The sequence below is a fragment of the Pelodiscus sinensis genome, chromosome 1 (genome assembly GCF_052426305.1).
Source record: "Pelodiscus sinensis isolate ZL-2025 chromosome 1, ASM5242630v1, whole genome shotgun sequence".
NCBI classification, from domain to species: Eukaryota; Metazoa; Chordata; order Testudines; family Trionychidae; genus Pelodiscus; species Pelodiscus sinensis.
In genome coordinates this window covers 18,404,300-18,423,620 of record NC_143052.1, presented here as the reverse complement: position 1 = coordinate 18,423,620, position 19,321 = coordinate 18,404,300, and the positions used below count along the sequence as shown (strand labels likewise).

The 19,321-nt window shown below is 43.7% G+C and overlaps 1 protein-coding gene across 3 annotated transcripts in view; it reads right to left on the bottom strand.

Moving 5' to 3' along the window:
- Nucleotides 1-19,321, bottom strand: part of SEMA3D (semaphorin 3D) — a 203,824-nt gene that overhangs the window by 120,319 nt on the left and 64,184 nt on the right. For all 3 annotated transcript variants that reach the window (XM_014570492.4, XM_006117129.5, XM_006117131.5), the window contains one exon: nucleotides 5,291-5,482. In XM_014570492.4, the coding sequence (XP_014425978.1) occupies nucleotides 5,291-5,441 (151 nt within the window). In that variant the 5' untranslated portion in view covers nucleotides 5,442-5,482. The remainder of the gene's footprint in view (nucleotides 1-5,290; nucleotides 5,483-19,321) is intronic.

Genomic DNA, 19,321 nt, shown 5'->3' with positions numbered 1-19,321 from the left:
TCCTGAGGCTATGTAAGTGGCTCGTTCCTGCACTCTGGCAATGGTGAGCCATTGCATTGGACACTTGCTACCCCAGACAACTACTGCTTCAGTCAGTCAGTCTCCCCATGCTGAACTGGTTCCCAATGGGGCCTTGCTCATGTAGGTATGACTCTTATGACTGTCCCTGGAGGGTGGTGAACTGCTGAAATGGAGTTCTGTGGGAAAGGGGGGTGGACTCATCCTCTAGAGGTTTTTCAGTCCCACCGTACTCCATCCCAGGCAGGGATTTGTGAAGCTGGGGATGCTCCTGCTCTGGGAAGGGGCTTGAACTTGACAAATTCCTGAGGGCTCTAGCCACCCTGTGATACAAACAGAAAAGGCTTCTGCAGGTGGCGAGGGCCATCAACGCCATCCTGCTGTGTAGGGTCGTCATCCTGGGTAACGTGGACCCCATCATCACTGTCTTTGCTGCATGGGCTTTCCCAACTGCCAGGGGCAGGGGCACTGACAGCACCTATATCCCCTGCTGGGGCCCCGACCACCAAGCCACCGATTATATTAACAGGAAGGGGTGCTTTTCAGTACAGCTGCTTCCCGAGTTGCGAATGGTTGAGTTACGACCGTTCGCACTTACGACCAAAGCTCCCATGGAGCGGTCATAAAGGCGGTCCCCGAGTTACGAACGCGACCCACACTTGCGAACAGCGCAGTCGCGTGCATCTCAGTGGGGTCTGAGTTACGAACGGATCGAGTTACAGCCAAGTGTTTGGTCCGTAACTCGTTCGTAACTCGGGGAGAGGCTGTAGTCCGGCAGGCCCTTGTGGACCAATGGGGCCATTTCACCAACATTAACGATGGATGGTCGGGGAAGGCGCACGATGCCCATGTCTTCAGAAACTCTAACCTGTTTCAGAAGATGCACACTGGCACATTCCTCCCCCCCCCCCCCCGGCCCATTCCATCAGGGGCAGGGACGTGGACATGCTGATGTGCATCATGGGGGACACAGCAGACCCTTTGCTCCCATGGCTGACCCTCCCAAGGAATGTTTCAATAGCAGATCCAGCAGAGGGCTTTGCACATCTGGGAGGCCCTGAGGGAGATTTTCAGATAAGGCCAGGTATGGACACTCAACCCTGGGCCTCCCCGCAAGGGGCCTCTGAATTGCCCCTCTGTGCCTTTCCATTCCCAACCTTCTCTTCCCTTGGAGATGCAATAAACCATACTTTTTGTTTTGAAAGAATAAACTGTGTTGTTGTTGTTGTTTTAAATTTGGGGTAAATATAACTGGGAAGACACAGGAGCAGCAACAGTAGCAGGGCTGGGGGCGGGGAGGCGGCTGCTGGACTGCTCAATGGCAGCCACTCGGTGATCGACAGCAGTGGTGTGTACCAGGCTCTCTGCTCCAGCCCAGGATGTTGCCCTCCTCTTCCACCCCTGGCCAGGGGCTTGGGAGCTGGCTATTGGCTCAGTTGCAGCTGTGGAAGGCTCACTGGAAGCATGGGAGTCTGCCATAGCACCACAAATGAATCCTGCTGCATGGCACAGGGCTTGCATGGCCGTCCTTCTACTACAAACTGTTTCCCCTGGGGTTGTAGCTTTAAAACCTGTATGGGAAGGGGAACTAGAGAGTCCTGATTGGTGTGGACAGAGTGGCCACAAAGGCAGCTGTGAGAAGCCCTTGAGGCTACTTATTTTGAAATAACCACAGCTGCACCATCTACACACCCTATTTCAAAACAGGCATTATTCCTCATGAAATGTGAGTTTATTTCAAAATTATGAAACAGGCTTGGTGTTTAGACGCTCACCTTGTTATTTCAAAATAACACTCCCATGTAGACGTGCCCTGTGTGCCTTTGTTCCCCATTTGTAATCCAAGAATGGTAATGCCACCTAATATCACCGGAGTGTTGAGAAGATCAAACATTAATGTTTGTGAAACACCTGGATACCATAGGGAGAACATCACAGAAGCCCAAGATGACACTGTTTTGTCATTCATCATCGTGCAAACAGTGAATAACCAAAAGGCCTGAAACATAATCTATGTATCCCTATTGCATTTAGTCATCAAAACCCAACTTCCTTCTCACCATAAAATGTCTCCTAGATCCTTCTGCCAAGACAATTACCCAAGACCTTCCTTCCAGGATGCAACCCTGCTCTTCACTGTGAGAGCTCCTATAGCCTGACTGCCTCCTTTCCAGGGAAGCATCACTCACTCCCCCTGGGCTTCTCATAGCTACTGTCTGGCATCCCCTTGCTGAAGAGCAGGAACCCCAAGGAAGCCTTTTCTCAGCTTCCCCTTCCTACAGCTTTGTCTGTCCCTGAGCTTTGGCTCTCCAATTTAGACCCAGAAGGCATCTCCTGTTTCTGACTTCAGCCCAGCCTCCTTGGCTTGGGGATGTCACCCTGCAAACATCATGAGTTGTTCTCCATGCCATCTGCCTTCTCCCACAAACCAGTTATTCCATCTGGCAGCTCTCCTGACTGGTCCTTCTCCTGTCTCACTTGTAACTCATGTTTTACAACCTACTCAGGTTTTCCCCACAATCTATCAAATTGGCCCAGATGGGTGGATGTGAACTAGAATGGGGAGCTGAGTCCAGTTCATTGCAAAAGGCACACCCCTAGCACCAGGAAGTGACCTTGCAAAATTCCCAGCCTGAGAAAGTTCTGTCTCCTGCACAGGTGAGCTTTATTCTTATCCATTGTGCCAGAGAGTGAAATCTTTTGTACTGGAGCTTTCTATTGTATTGGTATCCTGGGCTCATACCATGAAGCACCTTGAAGATAAGGGCCGAACCCTTGAATTTGATTTGATATTCCTTGCAAAGCCAGTGCAGAGAGCAGTGGGGAGGTGTAATGTGTCCATGGTATCCAGCATTTCTGGGGAGATGAGATTCAGCATTCTGTACTAGTTGGAGTCCAAGTCCTGAATATTTCTTTCCTGATACATCTCATTGCTGCAGCCCTACCAAGAAGTGAAGACGACATTTATAACATGGAGGTCAGGAAATCATGTTCCGGATGTGATAAAGTCTTAGCCAACTAAAGATGACAAAAAGTGTTACTCAAGGCTGATGTGATGGGAGAATTCAGTGTCAGGAAGAAATCCAAGAGCACTCCTAAACTATGGACTGAACTAATCTATTGTGAGTGTGAACCTTCAAAATGTTGTCCTATGCCTATCTCTGTCTTTCTTGGGTTCAGCATCAAGCAACTGTGCTCATCTTATATGATTGTAGTGGTGAGGTTGTAGGTGGTACAAGATAGGTAGACTGTGTCATACTCATATTGCCAGCACTTTGAATTTATGTCATTTGACCATTTCACCACTGCCTGGTTGCACGTGAATATTGAAATAAAGGACCATTTCTTTCTCCAGTCCTTGTGGAATCCCACAAGCGGAGGATCTAGTAGTGGAGATGTGGTTTTTCCATTATTTGGCATTAGTTGTGTCCCTCAAGGAAGAACTCAAACTCTTTACTACATTACCCTGCCCTGTTGTTTCTCACAACTCATGATTAACAGTGTTAATGCTACAGAACAGGAGGACTAAAATTTGGCTAAATTTTAAGCAATTGAAAAGGTGGTCTAATAACAGGAAGCCCTCGCCAGTTTTAAACATCACTACCTGCACTGCCTGTAATGCAAATTATCACTCAGTGAGAAATCAGCATAGCACAGGTGCATCAAAATGCTGTTTTGGAAATAGAGACATTTGGATGCACAGCAGTTACCTGACCAATATCACAAACCTCTGCCTGACTTGGACATAGGTTGACCATTACTTTCTGAACTTTAGCCACCAACCTGGTTATTATTGCACATGAACAGGTAATGGCAGTTTGACACTTTCTCTAGAGCGCATTTAGAATCCATGAGACCCATAAAGCCTTAAAAATTGGTTCAAACCATTGAATCCTCTTTGATGGTAAGCAGAGCCCAGGTTTCATTAGCATATGTTTAGGGTGTACATTTTTCGTTTTTAATTTCTGTTTAGCAAACCTTTTCATCCATAGAATGCTCAAAGAGCTTAGCAGTGCAATGCTAGCAAATTTTTTGTCTACACATTCTACCCTCCTGGGCATCATTTTAACAACACTTAAAAGCTTGATAACAGTACATTTTCTTTTACTGTTTTCTACTTCTTCCAGTTGGAGGAGAGAGATAGAACAGTAATTCAATATTCCTCATATTTCCTTATTTGTCCATTGGCCTCATCCATGGCAGTATAGCTCTCTGAATTGGAATGTGTGTGTTAATTTGTATTCCCCTCTGCATTTTTTCCCCTGCAGGGTTAGGTCACTGAGTTGAGATAGAATAACCCCATCCCTCCGACCAGATTCAGAGCTTTATGAAGGTCGTAATAAAAGTTTGGGTCAGGACCTCAATATCAGTCATGTCCTTGTTGCCATTATTAATTACGCTAAGCATTTTCCCACGCCACTCCCAGCAGGTTTCCTTCAGTATTTTAAAATATTTTGAACAATTTTCCTACACTGACCTCAAAGTGTTTTGTTTTCTCCTCCTCTGTCAGCCAACTAAGTCCATCAGGATTTTGCAGGTGGCAAACTATCTTTGAAGTACAGAATACAGTAATTTTGGTCATCAGTCCCACAATAAGTGTCATCACCATATAGATTAATTAACACTGGGGAATTTTAGAAGCTATAACTAGAAGTAGAAATTTGAATGCAAGCTACAGTTTTTTCCTATTAATATCTATAACTGTCAGATCTTTCCGCTTCTGTATTCATTGGCTTGCATTGCTATTTCCTGAAACTATGCAAAAACAGTGAAGACATGCACATAAAAATCACACCTACATATTTGCACCAAATCCAGTAGATACAGAGCTGTAACTTGTAAATAAGTAGCATTTCACCGGATATAGCGCACACACTGATTAAGTAAGTCCTTGCATGTGCTATATTTGCCAATAGTCATGTTCTGTTTGTTTATGATGGCCATGCAGCCACTTATCATTTCAGAACTAATGTTTGTCCCAAGTGATTTTCAGCTTCAAGGAAGTGTAAATTTAGCAAATTTTTTGAGTTTTTAAATGTATCTGAGAAACTTTACCATTTCTATTATAATTCCTCACCCCAAAAAGGTAATTTAATACTTCTGTCCCCTAGAAGAACTTATGTCTTTCACGCTATTGTGGTCTATTTCTAGAAACAGTTGTGACAACTGTTTATTTTCCTGTTAGTAACAGAAATGAGTGCCAGCAGCACCTTACAGAAAAAGGAAAAACAAACAAACAAACACACACCAGAAAATCTTCTGACGGGTTTACCTTTATGAGAGAGCTTAAGTCTTGGGATATTTTGTTTTGAAGTTCCAATGACTGGAAGGAACAGAATTACTAAGGATAATGCTGTGCAGACACATGGCACTTTGAAAGATTTCATACTGCTGTTCTCTCGAGAGTCTTTTGTTGCCTTCATGATAATAAAAGCCTCTGGTTTTCAGCAAGTCCAAATGTAATCTGAAAGCAAAAAGAAAACATCTGTGTGTCCTTTGCACTGTCACACACATTTTATGAAGAGAAGCCAGACCTATAGAAAGTAGCTTAAGCAGAAGTCACTTCATTTTCCACAGAGGCATTTTGCTCCAGTATACACCAAAACACTAAACTCTTTTCTACAAAACTAGTAGGCTAAGGCTGGAAAAACATGTAAGGTGTTGGACAATATCTAACCTAGCTAACACTTAAGTATAAATTAAATATAAAATACTCATAAAATAGTCAGTATTCAAATGATAGCGTTAGCCAAGGTACTAATGTGTGGTAATCTCAATATAGATATTTTAGATCCTTACATTGCAAATTGGTTACAACAATGGTGAGCAATTTGAGGTCTGTGGACCACATGCGATCCATCAGGGTTCTGCGTGACCCACAACGCATTTTGTTTACTGTTGCCCACACGGCAGGGTTGCTAAATTCCACTGGTTCCTGTGTGCAAAGCCCTGCCCCAAAACGCACCAGTATTACTGAAGTGATGATGGGGGAGATCTGCTGGGGCCCTCCTCTCATTCCCCCTGCCTCTTCTGGCTAATTGCGTCCCAAACATAAAGGAAGGGCATGTGAAGTGGAATGCATGCTGACTGCACACAACACTAACTGAGCGTCATGTGTGCCCTCTGCATCCAATCTAACCACTGCTACAGTTCAGTTGACACCTGCAAATTCTAGGTACGCAAGCGCAATTAGCAAAACTACACCATCCCAGTCTGATCGTGTTAGATGCTTATCAAAAACAAACCTCTGAAGATATTACTGAGAGATGTACTGAACCAAAATAGTGGACAAAACATCTGAAAGGAGCAAATATTTAACACACAAGCTTTATCATGAAGCGGTAACTTATCTATATTCAGTTATTTTAAGTTTTTATTATCATCCCTAAATATATCGCTGCCAAGGGCCTTAATCACAAACCTCAGGTTCTAAAGTGGATGGGAAGGCAAAGTAGCAAGGAGCCTCCTCAGCAGCCCACTCCTGAACCTGCATGGAACACACACAAGGCTCAAAACACAAGTATGTAGGCTCTCAGCCTGCAGATCTCTCCATCCGCCAGCACCAACAGGAGTTCCAGCCCTGCTTTGCAGAGACCACCTAGAATCATAGAGCTGGAAGAGACCACAGGAGGTCATCAAGTCCAGCTCCCTGCCCAAGGCAGGACCAATCCCAACTAAATCAACCCAACCAGAGCTTTGTCAAGACAAGACTTAAACACCTCTAGGGATGGAGATTCCACCACCTCCCTAGGAAACCCATTCCAGTGCTTCACCACCCTCCTAGTGAAACAGTTTTTCCTAATATCCAACCTAGACCTCCCCCAATGTAACTTGAGACCATTGCTCCTTGTTCTGCCAGGCTGTTCACAGTACTGACAGATATCTCCGTCCTCTTTGGAACCTCCCTTCAGGAAGTTGAAGGCTGCTATCAAATCCCCCCTCACAGCTTGGTGTGTTGCTGCTGCTGCTGACTGGTTTCTTTCCCCTCTTCAGGCTCCTCCCTGCTTGGCCCCTCATGCCTTCCTGCACCTTGGCTCGGGGGGACAAAGTGGGCTTCCTCCTTGCTTCCCTCTTTCTCCTTTGCCCTTTCCCTGTTTGGGTGGCTCCTTCCTCGTATGTGGCATGGTGGTGGGTTTGTTTTCATTTTCCCAGTCCAGCTGCTGGTGAGCCCTGGCTGCTCTTCTCTTGCCATTTCCCCACACATTTGTTACATAGTCCCCCTTGCTAGTATTTGTAGGGTGGGTGGTGGGTTGCCTAGCCCAATGAGCCCTGCACAGATAACCACCCTGTCCCCTCTTCTTGTCCTCTCCCCACATGCTTCCCATTTTCTGTGCCCTACAGTGGAGTTGGGTGAGGGGAGGGGATGAGGAATCGGGGGAGGGAGAGAAGAGAGCAGGAGTCTAGCATGCAGTGTCCCCTCAGCAGCAGCTGGGGCTCCCTGGTGAAGCAGGCCCACATAACCCTCACCCTGAGAAGCCCTGCTCCTAGTATTTTTTTAGTTCCAGTTTCAAAATCTCTCTGCTTTATTCACGCAGTAGCCACTGCTCCTGGATTACAGGAGAATTTCAATTTGGGACTTTATGGGATGATTCCTCCTCCCATTGTATGATGCTGGAGCAATTAGAAGAGGCAGGGGGAATGAGCACAGGGCCCCCACCTAGGGTTACCAGGTGGATCCCCCCCCCCCCTCAAAATACTTGATCGTGGGCAGGGGGTCGGAGGAAGGGGGGCGGGAGGCGGGGCTGGCGGGCGGGGAGGTTGGGGGCCGCAGGGCTGGCTGGCTGGGAGGAGGAGGGGCAGGAAGCAGAGCTGGGGGGGAGGGAGAAACAGCCACTGGCTGCAGCTGGAGCCCATCAGGCCGCACCCCCGGCAGGCACTCCCTCTAGTTGCTAGTAGAAGCTGGGCGGAGGGAGTGGCTAGGAGCCACTCCACCCGCCTGGCTTCTGCATGCAACCAGAGGCTCTCAGTTGGGAGGTGGGGCCACGATTGGCACTGGGAGCCTCTGGTCACGTGCAGAAGCTGGGAGGAGGGAGTGGCTGGGAGTCCCAGCCACTGCCCCCACCCCCTCCGCTGCCTTTTGCATGCGACCACAGGGCTCCCAGCGCCAATCGCTCCCCCACCCCTGCCAGGCTTCCGTCCGGCATCCAGCCAGAAATTCAGAATATACCGGACATTGCACATGCCCAGTATTTTCTGAATTGTTCTACCGGACAGAGGGCGCAAATTCCAGACCGTCTGGTAGAAAACCGGACACCTAGCAACCATACTCCCACCAGGCCTCCCACATCACCACTTTTCCAAGGGCAAGGCAAATATAGCATTAGGCTGACCAGTCTACCTGTGCCTATAGGGAGGGCTGGATCATTTGTGGCAGCAGGTACCCTGTGCTGGCCTGTCTTCAAAATAAATAGCCAGGAAGAATAGACCCTTTTCCCCCCTCCTCTACCTGGGCCAGAGGAGCCCTTCAGAATTTTCCCCACAGGTAAGCAGTGGCCCGGGCAGGAACAACTTGTGGTAGGTGGTGGTGTTTTTTTTTTAAATTAGTTCAAATTTTGTGACCGTCAGGGCAGATGGAAGCACTTGTTTGGGGAGGGTAGTGACCTTGAGTTCTGGGAGCCTGGGGACAGAGGGATGTGGAGGTAAGAAAGAGGGGGAAGAGGAAGAGGGACATGGTGGCAAGGAAAAGAAGATTAGTAGGATAGGTCTCCACTCTTTTCAGTGGTCAGGAGATGGTGTTTGCTTGATGAGAACAGGGCTGGGGATTTGATTCTTTTACCCCTGGGGATATTGAATCTGCCAGTCTGATACATAAAAGTGGCACCATCATGCTGCCTCAGTGGGCCAGTTTGTCTTCTTGGTTCTGTGAGCTGAACAGGTGCAGTTCAAGCAGCAGCCAGCCTGAATTTTTATTCTTATTCATGGTCAGAGGTGCTTACTGCTCAACATAGGAAGTCCTCAACTTGTTTGTGTTAAGAAGTGAAAATGAGGTGGCAAATTTTGTAGCTTGATTCTAGTAATTTTCTTCCTGTAAGGTGGCAAATGTCAGCTAAGGGTGAGGCCTGACACCTTGCTTGAGTGTGTGAAGAAGCGACAAGCAATTTCTCAATTAGCTTTAACTGGTACTTGCCATTCTGTGTTCCTCAGGATCAATGAGAGGGGTTTGGGGCATTTGCAAGCTGCCTGAATGTCAACTAGGAGGGTATATAATCGACTGGTGACAGACATTTCTTATTCCTAAAATTTAGTGCTTTTAATTAGGTACCTTCTGCATGTCTAGCACATGGGACAAAACAAGCTCCATTTTATGAGAAAGGATTTTTGGAAAAATAATTTGCTTGGGTTCAGGGATTTGACTGGAACGGGGCAAGCATGCAGTGACAGGAACACAGAGAAGGGAGATAGTGGAAAGAAGGCAGGTTCCGGGCTGGGAAGCAACTGCCTCCTCAAGCAGAAGGTTCACAAACCGCCCATGCTTGTGTGAAGCTAGATCTTCCCTGTGGAAATTAAATCTGACATGGGTTATGCACTAGCAGAGCTGCCAGCAGTCAAGGCACAGACATGCTGGTATTCTGCCATCTTGCAATAGCCAGGGATATCCAGATGCACAACCAGTGAACTTGTAACATTATGTCCCTGAAAAGGTGACATCTACTAAATCTGACCACTTTCTGTAAGACTTGTAGGATAGATTACTCTGAGACTAGTGTCTGAAACAGGCAAACCTGGAGCCAATTTATTTAGCATAATTTATTCCAGGCCCTTTGTTGGAACAAACACAGCTCAGATAGACAGTCCCCTCTTGGCTGTGTAAATGAGTTATCAGATTTAGCTGAACAGTGTGTTATCTACTTACAAAAATCAAGCACATTGGGATTAGGGATAAGAAGTTATTTAGAAATGTAACTGAGTAATCTCTAAAAATCCTACTGGTTGCACACGCTGAGGGCTCTGGGGTATATACGTTTTATATCACAGAGAATGCACTGAAGCTTCTGTCGGCCTTCTCCTGGGAAGTTTTCACTGAACACTCTTCTGTACAAAAAGTTATATTGGAGTCTACAGCAAAGCTGTCTTCCAGGGATGCAGTATGTAACCATAATGGAAACCTAGCTTATCAGTTAACCATTTGAATGGTTACACTTTCACATCCCTATTAGGGATGTTGTGTAGATTCCCAACTTTCCCTGGCATCTTGGATTCCAGAAACAGAGGACAGCAATTCACTCAAATACAGATTTTTCAAACACGGTAGATATAGCATTCATTTAAACACTGGTTTTTATTTAATTGGAGTATAACATTTAAAAGTCAGATACTATTCTTCAAGTTGAGTTTTAAAAATGAGGAGTTTTGTATTATGCAAAAGAACACAATGAAAAGTGCTTAAAAATAAATAAAGTATTTGAATCTCACTAAAGTAGTTACTATAAACCCAGAGTAAACCTACAGAGTTGGCCCATTGTGATAATTAAGAATAGTGTAGGAAAAACTGACACACACTTTCTACTCAAGTATGTTGTGTAAGTTACTTGACTCCTTAATATTTTGCATGATGAAACTATAACCAGAAGGGGTTTATTGTGGGTTGGTTTTTGTTTTTTCGGGGGTGAGGGGGAGGAAGAGCAGGGAAACAGTTGTCCTGGAAAGAAGTCCATTTTGTCTGCCTGATTCGGGTCTGTGCACACAACAGGCATACAGTTGATCAGAACTATGTTTAGAACGAGACATGAGCAAACTATACCAGGGTTAAATACTGATGGTAGTTGCAAATAAAAAAAAGTGGAACTCACACCTACATTTAAAGTTGAAATATGCAAAGAAATAGCGAACTTCCAAATATATTATATACAGACAAAAACAGCCACAGAAGTTCTAAATTTATTCCAAACCAACTGTCTTTGAGATGACTAATTACAGTAAAACAGCAAGACATTTCCAAAAAGAATGTCTATAGTTGGCTAGTTTATACTCATATATGCATCATAATCATAAACTGTGTTTTGAAAAATCTAGCCTTAGTCAGAAGAGAAACTGGAAACATATATGACAGTCAGAATAATTCAAATCAAACAAAAGCAGAGTAAAATGTAGTATCCGGGATCACTTAGCATCCAGGCTCTGTTTTTTAAATAACAAAGAGGACATTGATCCAAAGCACAGTGTAACTATGTTCTTTCCCCTCTTATGGACAGGATATTCTGTTGATAGACAGTTTGGCAGACAGAGAAACCTTTTCTCCTCAGTAGGAAATCTAATTGTAAAGTTAACTCCATCTGAGAGCTAACAGTATCCTTCATAGCTATTCTCCATCATTTGCTTTATAAAGCAGCCTTAGTAATGTTTACAGTACAGCAAATTTTGTCTTCTGCGCAGACTGGCATTTTGTGGAAGAGAGTAAATCAGTATCACTCCACCTGGATCCCCCTCCAAAAACAAACATACATTAACAAAAGGAGAGTACTTTGGTACAATATTAATATTCAAGCTAATGTGCAGTGCATTTACTTCAATTTCAATACCCTAAATCTCCAGTGGGCATTATCTACACATTCAGGCCTCCATCCTAAAATGGGTTTCATGACAGCGCAGGAATCCACCCATTTTTTGCTCATTGCAGAATCAGGGGCTGTCATCATCCATTCAGCCTCCAAAACATCTGCATTTGGAATACAAACTAGACCTCGTCTCTGGATTTCAATCCAAGAGAAACAAGTAGAACAAAGAAGAAGGGAATGAAAAAAGGAGGAAAGGGAGAGACAAGAGGGGAAAGATTGATTACTTTAACTGGAGAAAAGAAAGGGATGTAGAGAGTACTGTAAACTAACAACAAAAGGAATAAATTAAAAAAAATAATGTGAGTCTGCAATATAAAAGAGTCACTGTAGAAAGGACACTAGAGAAACGTCTACATAGCAACATTATTTCGAAACAATTTAGTCCGAATCTACACAGGAGGCAGTTATTTTGAAATGTTGAAATACTGTCAAGCTGGAGGACTTCTTTCTCTGACTTCCCTTACTCATACAATGAGGGTTACAGGAGTCGGAGTAAGAGTGCTCTATTTTGAAATAAGTGCTGTGTAGATACTCCCAATTTCAAAATAAGCTACGCAATTGACAACTCAAAATAAGATACACACATGAAGCTAAGCCCTGCTGTGTAGTTAAGTGCTGCATCCACACAGCAGTGTTATTTCGGAATAACTAATGTTATTCTGAAACAACATAACTACTTCTAGTGTAGACATGGGCTATTTCAACATAAGGACTTCTTACCCGATTCCTGTAACTCTTATTTTACAAGGAGTAAAGAAGTTGGAGAAAGAGTGCTCTTGGACTTTCTGCTATGTAAACAGCACCAAAAGCTGAAATAAGCCATTTCATAGAATCATAGAGCCATAGAGCTGGAAAAGACCTCAGAAGGTCATCAAGTCCAGCCCCTTGCTCTAGGCAGGACCAATCCCAACTAAATCAACTCAGCCATGGCTTTGTCAAGCTATGTCAATAGCGTAGCTCAAGTTGTGTAGCTTATTTTGGCTTTAGCCCTGCTGTGCAGATGTAAGATACAGAAGAAGTGAGGGAAGACTAGGGCTATGTCTACACTACAAAGAAAAGTCGGAAAAAGATATTCAAATTGCAAACTGCAATTTGCATATCTTTTTCCGATTTTCTTCTCAAAGAGGCTTTTCCGACATTTGGCCTATCAGGACATCACACTATTGTGTTAAGTCTACATGCAATTGCTATTCAAAATACTACATCTATTTCTGAAATAGCATGCCTTATCTATCCACTTTGACATCTGAAGCATTCAGGCACCTCTGCGTTCATACTAACTCCCTGGGACAGTGTGTTGAAATCACCTAAAAACCACACTGCAGCTTTACTCATTTGAAACAACAAATGAGAAAGTCAGAGAAGAGTACAGTTTAATAGCTTATAAAATGCTGAAACAGAATTCATAGGTCAAGCCCGGCCATTATATTTTAATTACAGTTTATACCCGATCAGAGCTAAAAGAAAAATGTGTTTGTCTACATTAAAATATGTTCTAGATCTCATTATCTCCGCATCTATGGCAATAGAAAATGTCTAGAGGCACTACATGGATATGTGAAGTTAACATCCAACAAACAGATGCTGGCAGAGTAACATTTCCCAGAAGAAACAGTTTTCCTGCAGAGACAGTTAGACTCCACCTGCTGCAGTTGGATGGTTTGACACAGCTATAAAGTAAGTGGGCATAGAAAATATACAGGAAGCACCTTTGCCTGCTATTGAGAAAAGAAGAAACAAGAAAAAAAAAGTGTCATGACAGCAAGAGATGCGGGAGCTTTTTTTGGCACTACCCATCTAACCAATCAAATGTTCTCTAATTTTACTGGCACATGATAATATATGAATAACGTCAGGCGGGGGGGGAGGGGAAAGGAAGGAAAAAAACCAAACCCCCCCTCCCCCACACACACACACACGCACACGCTGTTAGTCAACTGACCCTGCAACTACTATTGCCATATTCAGAGAGACACCTGGGCTACATCTAGACTGGCATGATTTTCCGGAAATGCTTTTAACAGAAAAGTATTCCGTTAAAAGCATTTTTGGAACAGCGCGTCTAGATTGGCACGGACACTTTTCCACAAAAGCACTTTTTGCGGAAAAGCGTCCGTGGCCAATCTAGACGCGCTTTTCTGCAAAAAAGCCCCGATCGCCATTTTCGCGATTGAGGCTTTTTTGCGGAAAACAAATCTCAGCAAAAAGGGACTTTTGCCCGAACGGAGCAGCATAGTATTTCCGCAAAAAGCACTGATTTCTTACAGTAGGAAGTCAGTGCTTTTGCGGAAATTCAAGCGGCCAGTGTAGACAGCTGGCAAGTTTTTCCGGAAAAGCAGCTGATTTTCCGGAAAAACTGGCCAGTCTAGACACAGCCCTGCTGTAGACAGTTTGAAGCTCTAGAAGTTTCCCCTTCTGCCCTCCCCAAAAGGTTTTGCTGACGGGTCACCAAGGAAGCTATGCATACCTCGCTACTTAGTTTACTTTATGCAGTCCTATTCCTGGTGATGACGACCTGTGGTGGAACTGGAGACGCCCGTAGTGGAGGTTTGAGCTTTCATGCTCCTGGACCAAGACCCTTTCCATGCAGGTGGCAAGTACAGATTTGGACTTCCAGGCTCTTCACATAAGCCTCTTTTGACAGTGAGATTGTGTAATACTGTGGCTAAATGCATGATGAACCATTTCTCTTATGGATTCTAAAACAGAATAAGACTCTACAACTATTACCACATAAAGGAGCTAGAGGGGCACCTCAAGCAGAAGATGCTTGTGTTTCTGAATGTGAAGGAATCAGATTCTAGCAAGGCAGTGATCTGTGTTGGACAGTTGTCACCAGCCGGCAAACCAAGTATTGTTCTCAACACTCACATGTTGAGACACTTGCACTTGGGAATTTGTTATCGATGTTCTCATGCTTCATGACCAATATGGAGATCTAGTCTTTACATCTTTGTCTGTCTGTCATGTTTCTTGCTCAGTTATAGTCTGTTTCCATGAGAGCAATATTGCCCCTTCCCCCCGTGGAATCAGTTATCTTTTGCATACCACTTGGTAGAAGAAGACTGAAGAGAATTTGGGAAACTGTTATTTGAACATAATGAAAATATATATATGTAGGTTCAAATGTTATTACTGCTAAACTTTTGTAGTGGCATAACATCTCAGGTCTTGGACAAGGGTCCTTCTGGTGGGCATGAGAGTAGTTTTGTAAGTGACAGTCCCTGCCCTTGAGCATTTTCCATATAACACACAGGACATGTAATGGTGGATATTACAAATAACTAATCAGGGGATTCTGGTTACCATAACTCACAGCAAACTCAGTTTATTGATCTGATACAACGAAAGTGTAATTGAATTTACTTTGTGTTGGAAATCTGTATAAGTATCGGTTACTGTTTTGGTACTGATTAACTTAAAGCTGGCAAGTTTAACAGAAAAAGGTTACTCTAGTATTCTTGTGCTTCCTGTGAGTTAACTAACCTCCAGTATGCAAGGTATTTGCAGGTTTTAAATGAGATACCAAAGGCAATTCAGTTATTACCACTACTGTACAACTGATACAAAGTTCCATTAAATATCACTTTTCAGCAATTATCAGCCTAGTCCCTGTTTTGAAAGATTTGATCATAAACAAGGTGAACTTATGTCTAAAGTCATGTGTTCACTGCAGCAGCTCAGTTTTAGCTGTGCTCCTATAGCACCATAATGCAGATGCTCTCTACTGCAGTTGGATGGAAGGAGTTTCCCACCAGAACAGTTAATCCATCTCTCTAAAAGGCAGTAAGTAGGTTGATGGAAGAATTATTCCATTGACCACACTGTCTACAGTGGGGGCTTAGGTCAACCTCATTAAGTCACATAGGCACAGTTCTTTCCCCCACAGCCCTGAGTGATGTATATAGGGCAATCTAATTTTTTAGGTGGAGACCAAGTTCAACTCAAGCAAGTGTGCTTTAGTTTCTGCTGACTATAGAAATGTAGGTTTCATAGTAGAAGACTCAAATGTTTGTTCTATACTAATTTATTCCTTTTGATTCCTAGAATTAGTTTTATGGCCTTATGTGATAGACTACCTGTACCATTGACCTATATGTAGTATCACTTGCTTGGATTTAGCATGTAAAGTAGAGAATTTTGAGGGGGGAGGGGGTAGATTGTGGTTTCTTTTCATATCTTTGAATTCTTTATAACACTCCCCAACTAATTTTTGGATCAATATTTTGTGCAATCAGAGATATTCAAGGATGTTTAAGAAAGGATATCTTGCAATCAACCAAGTAATGGCCCTGCTGGGATGAATGTTTTGTTTTTTAAAAATTCATGTTTGTATTTCCCTCCAAGGAGAGACTGTGGAAGCATGCAGAAACATTATAATATATTTCTAGTTTATAACATTCTGGAGTAATTAAATCCTTTGAAATCATAGCCTAGCAGCACAGAGTTCTTATAGGTTCTTCTGTAGTGCTTATCACCACAGTATCCAAGCCATTCACAAACATTAAAGGTAGGTAAGCACTGTTATTCCAGTTTGCTTATTAGAAAATAGAAACACAGAAAGAGGAAAGGACTTGTAAAAGGTCACAAAATAAGTCTCTTCCAGAGCCAGAATCCAAACCCACATCCTGAGTGCCTATTTACATTCTCAATCACAAAACTATCTTCCTCTCCTCATTCTAATCCATGCACTCTTTGCATTGTGCCTCGTGGCCATACATTGATGTCTCACACTGCATGGAGTTTAAACTAAATAAAAAAGGTGGAACATTTTGTAGGGTGTGTCTATACAGCAGGGCTTACCAGGAAATAAGCTTAGCAAATTGAGCTGTGTCAACTGAGTAGCTTTTTTCGAAATTGGGAGCATTTACACCAGGGGTGGGCAATAATTTTTTGCTGGGAGCCACTTCAAAAATGTTTCAAGTGCCCCCAGGCCACACTGGAAGGGGCAGGGCCAGGATGCTTCTGAGCTTCCCCTCCCTCCCCCCCCCCAGGCCATAATTGGTCTGGAGGTGAGGGAGCCCCTTTGCCCCACCCAGGCACCCATCTCCCTGGCGGTGGAGGAGACTTGCGTCCCGCGGAGGCCCTGCATGGGATCAACCCACTTGGCAGGCCGGATCTGGCTCATATAGGCCTTTTTTGCCCACCCCTGGTCTACACAGCACTTCTTTTGAAATAGAGCTCTCTTCCTCCGACTTCCCTTACTCCTCATACAAGGAGGGTTACAGGAGTCGGACTAAGAAGTCCTCCAGTTTGACAATATTTTGAAATAACTTAGTCTGCATCTACACAGTGGGCAGTTATTTCTAAATAGCATGGATGTGTAGACATATCCCTAGTGTTTTATTCTTGATTTGAAGCCTGTGTACAAGCTTCAGAGTGTTAAGTGATTATGGTTTTTATTCATTATAAATATTTACAAGTCAGTCAGTGGGACTCCTTGGGAAGTAACAGATTGCTTGAGATGAGTAAGGGTATCCGATTATCATTTTAAAATGTTAATTTTTACTAACTATACCATTTCAAAGGGCTTAGAACTTGTTGCTCCTATGACCTAATAGAGCTTTTTGGCCAGGATTCAATGTATCTGTAGTGCAACACATAAAAAGCAAAAGCTGTTTTGACAGGGCTGTAGTGTCAGTGTCCTCTGGGTCTAAAAGAGTCATTCGGGGGCTGGGGGAGAAATCAGGGATCAAGTGCCTCCATTAAACAATTATTTTCTGGTTTGCTTTAGATCAAAATAGATTTTGGAGTGGAGGGTGTTTGTCTTTTGTTTGAGTACAAAGTGAGAACATCATAAGTGCAAAAATGAATCAGTTCTGTATGGGGACATAGAACTTTTCAAATCTTTTCAGATTTGCTGGCTAGGGGAGTGCTTTGTATTCACCTTTGTTGTACAGTCAATGTGAATGAGCTGGTATCTTCCAGAATCATGGATCTTTAAAATAACTTACACACATTGGCTGCATCTAGACTGGCAAGTTTTTCCACAAAAGCGGCCGCTTTGAATTTGCGCAAGAACACTGACGATCTAATGTAAGATTGTCAGTGTTCTTCCGCAAATACAATGACTCCCGTTCGGGGAAAAAACCCTCTTGCAAAAATGCTTTTGCACAAGAGGGCCAGTGTAGACAACTGAGAACCGTTTTGCCCAAAAAAGCCCTGATGGCAAAAATGGCGATTGGGGCTTTCTTGCGCAAAACCACGTCTAGATTGGCATGGACGCTTTTCCGCAAAAAGTGCTTTTGCGCAAAAGCGTCCGTGCCAATCTAGACGCTCTTTTCCACAAATGCTTTTAACAGAAAAACGTTTCCGTTAAAAGCATTTACGGAAAATCATGCCAGTCTAGATGCAGCCATTCTGTTTCATCTTGGCTATGTCTACACTGGCCCCTTCTTTGGAATAGCCATGCTAATTTAGAACTTTGGAATAGGGAAATGCGGGGGGGATTTAAATATCCCCCGCGGGATTTAAATAAACATGGCCGCCGCTTTTTTTCCGACTTGGAGAAAAGCCGGAAAAGAGCGTCCAGACTGGCGCAATCCTCCGGAATAAAGCCCTATTCCGGAGGATCTCTTATTCCAGCTTGAAAGTAGTAGAGTCCTGATTATCCGACCTAAACGTGACAATAGGTAGTCAGATTAATGAAAATGACGGATAATACGGATTACCTGTACAGTACAGTAGTTGATTCAGGCCCCTTCCCTCCCTTCAGCCTCCGGGCACGAGCCAGGAGAATGGCTCCGCTCGCCGCCCCGTCACTCTGGGCATTGCTGCTGCTCCTGCCGGCTCTTCTCAATTCCCATTTCTGTCTGGCTCCTTCCTTCCCTGCAGCCCCTGGGTGCGGGCCGGAAGAATGTCTCCACTCACTGCCCCCTTGCTCCAGGCGCTGCTGCTGGAGTTCCTGCTCTTGCCAGCAGAACTCATAAGCCTCCTCACAAAACTGTTGATAATCTCTCAGCCATGAGGACCCCTTACAAGGCACTCAGAGATCCCCATGATTAGCTAGCCTACAAGATATTCCATGATGCTTTAGTGCTTTTAAACTCCAAACCCTCTGGATTAAAGAGGTATAGTTTTCTCTTCACAGCTGCAGTTCAACTTTGGTTTCATTTTTTAAAAATGTCTCTAAATTCCTCCCAGACAGAATTGAGCAAATATATATTTTTCAATGAGACATTCAAAAAGGGCAACAGGTAGAGCTGGAGCTTACAAATACAGCCACCAACTAAAGTAGTATTTATTATACAACACCCTTACAGGGATTGACCTTAAGGACACTTCCTTATAAGACAACAGAACAAAAAAACTCCATTATGAGCATGTTAGATCAATAATAAAAAAACCCACAATATTTTGTACTTATATAGTGCCTTTCATCAACTTTGCATGCCTAATAAATGATGTATACATCCTTGAGCCATCCCTCAGGGCACTGTAAGGTAATTATCTTGATATTACAGTTGGGAAACTCTGAATCAGAGTGGTTAAGAGCCCTGATAAGGAGAAATAGATCCCAGTATTTGTGATTACTAATGCCACATTCCAGCTATGAAGGAAAGGTTCACTGCTGAAAGATGTTATGCATAAGACGGAAAAAGGAATTAGGTATCTACTGAAGAAGAGTTCAGAAGTTTCAGGGGGTAGCTGAGTTAGTCTGTACAGGATAAACTTTTTTTTTTAAAGTCAGGTAGCACTTTAAAGACTAACAAAACATGTAGATGTTATCATAAGCTTTCCCGGGCACA